We start from the raw sequence: 9,285 nt of genomic DNA on the forward strand, positions 1-9,285 counted from the left end.
GTTTCGCACAGTCTACAGAACCGTACGTCTGAAAGCACCCATAGTAAACTTGACCTGAGTTGGCTCTGTACTTGGGCCACACGTTTTTTTCTTTCTACAGTGTAGAGGGGAAAACTAGCTGTTTTGGGACATTTGTTGCAGACTCTACACCAAATGTCTTCGCCCAAAAATAGCAGATCTACAAGCTCACAACATGTCATTTTGGCACGATGTGAGCTTGTAGATGTTCTATCTTTGGTGAAACCCCCCCCCCCCCCCACCCCATGCGGGCTGCGGGTGTTGCGGGTCGACGCCACTCTCACACGCAAAAAAAATAAAAAATCACATGCTCTTGTTTTGTCTTTATTCCTAATAAGAATAATAACAATAAAACAGTTTGAATACACTTGGGGTATATACTTTTTTTTTTTCCACCGCGGGTCGCGGGGCGGGTTGAGTCATAGATTTATATATGGGTTCTCAAGGCGGGTTGGGGCGGGTTGAGTTCCTGGGCGGGTTATGAAAAAACCCGACCCGCTCATCACCAGACGCTAGGGTTCAGTTGAATGATGAAACTTTACACTCCTGTGTTGTGTGTGCAGATGTTCCTGTCGGTCCACCAGCTGCCACAGAACCCGCCATCATCACCGAGCTCCCATGACGGGCCCCAGGCCGCACGGGGCCCCACGCCCAACCACCAGGGCCCCACACCCAACCACCAGGGCCCCCCACACAACCATCAGGCCCCCCCACACAACCACCAGGCCCCCCCACACAACCACCAGGCCCCCACACACAACCACCAGGCCCCCACACACAACCACCAGGCCCCCACACACAGCCGTCCCGAAGGAGCCGCCTCTCCACTGGGAGCCCAAGCCAAGCCCCACGCCAAGCCCATGGAACCGCAACCCATGACTGTGTTTGAGCGCGTTCTGGAGCACCTGTCTAGTGTTTTCCCCGTCTACACAAGGTGAACACCACACAACATGCTATGAGCTTGTAGATCTGCTAATTTATTTATTTTTATCGTGAAAACTGTGCAAATCTTTGAATATTTTAAAACAAACATTTTTTACTCCGATCTGTGCTTCTGGGGGTCCCCTGGAACAACATGTTATGAGATAGGGGCCAATTACATATCATTTTGGGTGGTCCTTGACATGGAATGGTTTCAGAACTCTCTCGTATAGCAACATACGTTTTTTCAGAAAACTTGTTAGGATTTTTAAGACATTTGTAGAATTCCCAGAAGTAAAGATTTTGGCTACAAATGTTTTATAATGCTTATAAATGCTTTAAAATATGTATATTCTAAGATTTGCACATTTTCATGATTTTTCAAAAATAAGCTCGAGTGCCACGCTACGAGCTTGTATATCTGCTATTTTTGATTAGCCAAAGAAATCTATAAATGACATGGATTCTTTCCCGGTCTTAGTCTAAATGGGTTAAAATCCAATTGAATGTTTTTTTTTTTATGTTGAGCATAGTAAATTGACTGTCTTATTGTCAGTGTGGTTTAATTTCCGCGAGCAATGCGCTGCAGTAATCTGATCCTAGATCAGCCTAAACATCTTCACACAAGTTACACAGCAGCACTCCATGCATTTCTGTCCTAAAGTAAATGCATTTAAGGAATATAACGTGTGTGTGTTTCCCAGGTTGGACTTGATGAAGTTTGTCCAGGAGTTTCGTGTGATGAATGGCAGACAGCTAAACAACATGGCCTTCCAGGATGTGGCCAGTGGAGTGACACAGATCATTCTAGACCACCAGGTACGCACTACTGACTAACCCTGACCAGTTATAAAGCCGCCCATCCAAAAACTCATCTTAACGGCTCTGTGACATTACATTATAATTACTAGTAATGCACTGATGTTCTCTTGATGCTAATCCCCCCAAAAAGGGCACAAATTAGATTTTCTACACATTGACTGCAGTGGCTGATGGCTGGAGCATTACTTAGAAAGTATTTTCCAGCCACACCATCTAGAACAGTGGTTCTCAAACTTTTTTATTTTATATATATTTGTCCGGACCCCCATCTGAAAATATTTTGTGCCAGGGACCCCGAGAAGAGAAGATTTGTGTTGCAAATGCAAAATGTTCAAAATAATTTCAAGATTTTTCAAAAATAGCAGATCTACAAGCTCGCAGCACGGCACAAAGTCATGCGCTGTGAGCTTGTATATCTGCTATTTTTGAATAGACAACTTATAAATGGATAAAATGGTTAACTACTTTTGCTGAGAACCAAAGATCTAGAACAGGGTCAATGTATGCACAGTATGTCTATATGAACCTGCTAAAGCAAAGCAGTTCATGCTCATGCTGCTCGACATCAGTAAACCAAAAGGTAACGGTACCTGCTCTGCCCACTGCAACTCACCGTATAGTGGAGAAGCTTAACCCCATTTTTTGACATTATTGAAACGAAGCGGATAAAAGCGCCACATTTTTTATGAGGCTTCTTTAGGACCTACTGATGGATTCTAGCCTTGGGTACCAAACTTTATTTTGAAAAGTATCCATACAATTATCCATATCAGTATCCATTAAAAAAAACAGACCGATTCACTTTTTGGCCTATAACTCTTGAACCGTAGGTCATAGAATCAAAAATATATTTTTCCTGGACTCCTTGGATCACGACACAACTTCTCTTATAGGTCCCGCCCCTTTTCCGATTTCAATTAAATTAAATCCAATTTAATTTTATTAAATCCATAATTCACACAAATCGGCACACACTGTGTCTTTGGTCATGTGATGTAGATGTATCAGTCCGATTTCTCATATTCCCCTCAGATTGGCTACGATTGGCTTCTAAGATTTGTACACCTGCATTTAAATGCGCTTGGCAGCCAACTCCCCTGCAATCAATTAGCTCGTCACTTCTCCTTCTCCACATGACCAAAGACACAGTGTGTGCTGATTTGTATGAGTTGGACAACATTTGTAGGAGTAATAGCAAAATGTGTGTTTTGAAAATAACGCAAAATGGCGTAAAATTTTGAAATCGGAAAAGGGGCGGGACCTATATGGGAAGTTGCGTCATGATCCAAGGAGTCCAGGGAAAAAATACTTTTTATCCTATGACCTACGGTTCAAGAGTTATAGGCCAAAAAGTGAATCGGCCTGTTTTTTTTAATGAATATTGATATGGTTAATTGTATGGATACTTTTCAAAATAAAGTTTGGTACCCAAGGCTAGAATCCATCAGTAGGTCCTAAAGAAGCCTCATAAAAAAATTGGCGCTTTTATCCGCTTCGTTTCGATTATCTTGTTAAGCTCTCCCACTAGTAGCAGAGAATGGAGATACTGTACACATGCCCACATGGAGCTATAGTTAACCATTAAAGGTAGGGTAAGTGATTTACTTTTGTTAAAATAAGTGTTAAATAGCTCTATATTCTGATAGTACTTATTCTGCCCTGCCAAGGTAAATGCAGTAACTACGAAAAGAAAAATCACTGAAAAATGCTGGGTTTAAAAGTGATTCAACTGGTCAGCCAAATGAGATATCGGCATATAAGTGATATTACACTAATTTTACATCTGTTCTTGATTGAATTGTTTATCCCCCAAAATCACAAAGGCTAATTTGACCTTTGGGATACACAAATAAGTTGGTGTGTCCAAAAACGTAGTTACTGCACTTTACCTTGGCAGGGCAGTATTGCTATAGTGTGTGTGTTCAGTAAAAGGAGTCTCCCATGTCTCTCCAGCTCTTAAACAGCATTTTCAGTGCTCTCTCCTGATTGGCTTAAATTTTGTCACCTACCTGAAAATGTATTTATATTCTGTTTACTAAAGAGCTTGAGAGACCCCTGTGACCGAACAAACGCTCTGTAGCAATGATTACTATCAGAATATGGTACTTTAACCTTTTTTACAAAACAAAATCACTTACCCTACCTTTTAACTGCATACCTGGCTTATCATCATGTGAATGCCGGTTAACCACATTATCCCTAGCAGGTCTACAAGCTCACAATGTATCATGTTGCGAAGCATTTTGAGCTTGTAGATCTGCTATTTTAGATGTAGAGATTTCATGTAGCGGGAAAGGATGAAGGGACCAGGTATAGACCCCTTTTAACAAGTGGGTTTCCAAAACTGTTGCCTTTCAGGAAATGGGAGAAATAACCTGTGTATGGATCCAATGTAGTTATTATTTAGTCCCAATCTCTTGCTAATACTTTTCGTGGTTTCAATATTTATAAAACCCCCACACTTCACCACTTTCACAACGCAACTTGTTGATGGGCTATTTTTGCTACTTTTGTGTGACATTTCGTAAATAAATGCCCTACTAAGTCATACTACAAACATTTAAAAGTTAAAATATGGACAAAAGGTTTCTACAATGTTTTCTGTTTGGCTGAACGTGTTGTGTATGACCGACCGTGGCGTAAATGTAATACGGCACGAACCAAATACAAAGTTCATGTTAACGTCATCTCCCAAGCTCCGCATTGGTGTCGTGACGTGTTGTGTTGTGTTGTGCGTTTGGTTTCCAGGAGCAGGTGAACAATGGAGCCAGCAGCAGCAGCAACAGGTCCACCCCACAGCGCAGTGGGACACCCGTGTCCGTTTCTAGTCCGCTTCCTGTTCCTGTCTGGCAGACGCTGGGAGCCAACAGACCCTCCCATGCTGTGAGTGCTGATCTAAAACATCTGCCGCCATCACGCAAATCACTCTAGTCCAGTGGTTCTCTAAAACGTTTGAATTTTAAGGACCTCCCCCATAACGTGTTCATTTGGTTACATTTGTACACTCAAGAGTTATGGACTTGCTAAGGGTCCATTTGGAACCCACTCAGGGAACCCTGAGGGTCCCTCGACCCCCACTCTTGAGAACCATTGCTCCAAGGGTCCAGTCTGTCACACGCTGTAACCTTTGACAGACTAGAGTGGTTTCCTCTCAAACACTGTTGTTGAAACTGTTTGCAGAAGCATCTCCTAGTGAACAGAGTAGGCGGTAAAGGTTGTCCAACAGTGTTTATGACATGGTGCGATCTGCTAAAAGGACTAAACTCTTTGCTGTTATGTGCTTATACCCCTGCACCATGTAACTGTACCTTGGAGGTAAAATAAGAAGAAATGGTCTAGGAAACCATTTACAAATATTCCATTGACCAGTGTAGTTAGCTCCGCTGTCACACCTCACTCAGACACACTTGAGTGAGGTCGTTGATTTTGAGAGCAAATTTTGATTTAGTAATAGTCTTTTGACTAAAAATATGACTAAAACTAAACTGGAATTTTATTCATCTGAAATGTTGTAGTTTTCTGTGTAGTTATAGTCAACTAAATATCATAAGATTTTAGTTGACTAAATCGACAGTTGATTTAGTCGACTAAAATGTATTTTGCCGGGCTTTGATGGCGTCGTAATGGCTGATTTTACCCTTGGCTGCATGCTGAAAATGGCAGATCTACAAGCTCACAACGCGTCGCAGCACAACGCGTTGTGAGCTTGTAGATCTGCCATTTTCAGAGCGCAACACCCGAGCACAACCAAACATAAAATGACTCGTCTTAGTTCTACTGGATCTCTTCTCTACTAGTCCCTCCCTAACATCTTAGTCTGTTTTTTATTTGTTGACAAAATAGTCAATATATTTAGTCTTAGTTTTAGTCATCATAGCTTAGTTTTTATTTAGTCTTTATTTATTTTTCATCAGTGGAAAAAAAGGTAGACGACGAACATTTATCGTCATAGTTTTGACACATAGTAGGTGTCCCTCCTACTTGTGCCTCGGTTTGCTCACTACTAGTTCTGTATGCCTGACACAATGCCCTGCCAGTCTCATACTTCTCTCTCTTATCTTACGTGTATATGAAAAAGCAAAAAGTTGTTCCATTTGAGATGTTTCTACTGTTAGGACTTGGTGAGGATGAGTTGATGTTTCAATTCTACTGTAGAATGAAAAAGGGAGGACTTCATTCTAATCTGTGTGTGTGTGTTTGATTCCAGCTGAACGTGGATGATCCGTGCATCATCTGTCATGACGACATGTTTCCAGGTGATGCGTTTGTGCTGGAGTGCAGACACAGCTTCCATAAAGAGGTGAGGAACAAACTGATTCACACCATGTATTACAGCGTTGTTACATACATACAGTACATGTTTGGAGTGTGACTGTTAATTCAGCCAACAGCAGACTCATGAATATCATCGCTGTCGGGCAGAATCCCTGTATCTCCATATTGCAACGTTTCCTTTCTTTTTTTCCCCTAAATGAATGCCCTACTTTGGCCATTTTCGCTACTTGACACTGTTTTACGTCAATCTACAATCGTAATATTTTGTGAGCTTGTCGTTAACTTTATTATTTTGGAGCTTGTCGTTAACCACTTTCAAACATTTTCCAAAATAATAAAGTTAAGTGTGTCCTTGGGTTTTATAAATATTGAACCAATAAAGTTTTAACAAGACCTTGTGACTAAATGTCTACACTGGATCCATTGGAACAAAGGTTCTTTTTTTTACGCCATTTGATGAGATTTCCGCCCAACAGCGATGATATACAAGCCACTATTACGGACATTGATACGGCTCAATTGAAACATCAAATGAGAAGAACCCAATAAGAATAAAGCACATTTTGTCATAATTTTCTATGCAGACTTTAAAAAAAAAAAAAAAAATTATTACATTTTCTGTTGTTTTGAAATCTTTCTTCCTCTCCCTGTTAACAGTGCATTAAGTCGTGGCTCAGGGAGCAGAGCACGTGTCCCACATGCAGAGAGCACACCGTGCTTCCCGAAGACTTCCCCATGCTTCCTGCCGCCGGCAGAATGATGCGCCGAGACCCCCACCCCTCCGCAAACCTCTCCTAATGTCCGAGACACCCACCAATCTGTCCGAGACCCCCACCCCTCTGCAAACCTCTCCTAATGTCCGAGACCCCCCACCCCTCTGTCCGAGACCCCCACCCCTCTGCAAACCTTTCCTAATGTCCGAGACCCCCCACCCCTCTGCAAACATCTATTAAAGTCCTTCTGAGGGACTCTCACCCCTCTAAAAACCATCTTAATGTCCTTCTGAATCTATTTGCATGACTTTTGCTCCTGGTCGATTCCTCTGAATCTATTTGCATGACTTTTGCTCCTGGTCGATTCCTGTGAATGTATACTGTGTTGTACGATGGTAGCGCTCGCTAATCGGGTGTTTTTGGCGAGCGATACAATCGTCCGACGGGCATGAACTAAGCGGGCCTAAATTAAGCTTTAATGTTTCTTGTGTAATCCTATTAACCACCCGTTTGAATTGAACTGTGCTTTTATTTTTTACTTTTATTTTTAACCAATCGTTTAATTAAAATGTTAAGTGGCATTGTCTCTTTCTACAATCTCATTATTAACCAAATGCATACAAGAATTAGCCAACTGTTGCTCAGATTGCAGTTTAATACCATGTAAACACAACAGAGTAAAAATAGCAGCGTGGTAAATGTAACGTTACACGATACTATTTTTCTGGGTAAACGAGTTGGATTCAAGCATGCTGTACATGAATGAATACATGTTAAAGAAGTCCATGTTCTTCAGCTACTACAGTGTCTGCTCATCAAGGCGTTTAGAAGTATGTCAACACTTCTTAATGAAGCACCCTTTTACATCATAGCAATGGAATGTGCATCCAAGAACTTTAGCAACTGTTATATTTGTCATCCAAATTTGTTGTACCATACGATTGACTTGTATCAATGAAGATATATTGCTGTATGTTGTCACCATCACAAAATAAAGACATTTGCCAATAACTGATATCTTTCTTTTAGGTCAATCAATAATGATTTTGCCCCTAGTCCTAGATAAGTGCTGGTACACAGTAATGAAACTTATTTCATCCCACGGGGGAAATACATTTTTCAGCTTCACCCATCGGAGTGCTACTCAAGTGAGAGTGGAGCAGTTGGGGCTGTATTGATGAGGGACATGTCGATACATCACTGGGGCCCGGGAGTCAAACCTGGGACCATATGCTTCCCAGGCAGGCAGTCTAGCCATTCTGCCATGGCTGCCACAGTAGATCAACACTGTAACCTTTAATACCATATCATCCATTTACATGTTATTAAATGCATTATGACAAGCATACATCTCTTAAGGAACTATTTAGTTTAAATCCTTCCAAGTCAACCGGGGCCCTATTCCACGAAAGGTGAATTAGAGCTAAAGCCTGGCTTTAACACCTATCCTGGCTTAATTTAGCCAGGATTAGGGATGAATCGGTTCCATGAAAGCTGAATTATCTTGAAGATTAGTTTAGCCAGTTCACCCTGGCTAAGTTTAGCCATAACCCGATTCCACAAAAGAGAATTGAAGCAAGCCTACCTTAGTTACCATGGCAATTTAGCTGTGAAGTTAGCCTGGTCAGGAGCAGGCTAACAGCCAAGCTTACTTAATCCAGTGCCTTTGTTCTTAAAGTTTTTCCACAGTTAATTCTAAACGTGTTTGTATATGGACTCATTTGAATGACCCTGCATTCTGCAAAATGAAATCAATACAATAAGATATAATCAATTTAATTATATTACTGAAATAGTGTGTGACCATGAATCATAATTGTTTCACAATGACTCATGTGATATATCATTGTCACTCTGTTAACACTAGTTCATATTGTTATTAGATGTTTGATAATATATTACAGATTTAATTTATATTATAAAAAATGAGTCCCAAGACTCAAGACCCAAAAGAGTCTTGAGTCGAACCAATTACTCCCGCGGAGACATCAAATTTCTCTTTTGGGCCTCGAATCCCAAGTCTCAAGGCCCAAAAGAGAAATTTGATGTCTCCGCGGGAGTAATTGGTTCGACTCAAGACCCCGGAATCATACGAGGAAATAAAATGTATAATAAGCAAGAAAGGAAACATGGCCGCAATAAATGGATCCAGGGAGAAAGCGTGGCAAAGTATTGCCGACAAATTAAATGCACAAGTCGTACAAAAATATATACAATTTATATGCAAGTTCATAAATATAATTCAGTTAGGCTTAAACATGAGGAATGTATAGTGAATATTGGAATTATCGCCTACTAATCTACAATGCGATAGCCTATTATATGCGCCATGCATCCAACCAATATGTCTGAGTCTGTGCTCAGGAATGTGTCAAAAACAAAAAAATCTCTATGAATTCAAGGCTTCATGGAGTGTGTAATTGATAGAAAATACGTTTTTTTGGGTGAACTACTCTTTTAAGTGTCTTGTTCTGGGACACTTTGGCACATTGCTGAGGCCTGGGATTGAACCTGGGATGTATGGCTTGACAGGCAG

General features: G+C 41.0%; 1 protein-coding gene across 1 annotated transcript in view; it reads left to right on the top strand.

Annotated features, from left to right (window-relative positions):
* Positions 1–6,891, top strand: part of ttc3 (tetratricopeptide repeat domain 3) — a 58,419-nt gene extending 51,528 nt beyond the window's left edge. Inside the window, exons 43-47 of the mRNA XM_084074471.1 lie at positions 582–952; positions 1,644–1,758; positions 4,510–4,644; positions 5,969–6,061; positions 6,694–6,891. Coding sequence (XP_083930597.1) covers positions 582–952; positions 1,644–1,758; positions 4,510–4,644; positions 5,969–6,061; positions 6,694–6,834 — 855 coding nt within the window. The 3' untranslated portion in view covers positions 6,835–6,891. The remainder of the gene's footprint in view (positions 1–581; positions 953–1,643; positions 1,759–4,509; positions 4,645–5,968; positions 6,062–6,693) is intronic.
* The last annotated feature ends 2,394 nt before the right edge of the window (positions 6,892–9,285 follow it).

The sequence above is a fragment of the Gymnoscopelus microlampas genome, assembly GCF_963454915.1.
Source record: "Gymnoscopelus microlampas genome assembly, chromosome: 12".
NCBI lineage: Eukaryota > Metazoa > Chordata > Actinopteri > Myctophiformes > Myctophidae > Gymnoscopelus > Gymnoscopelus microlampas.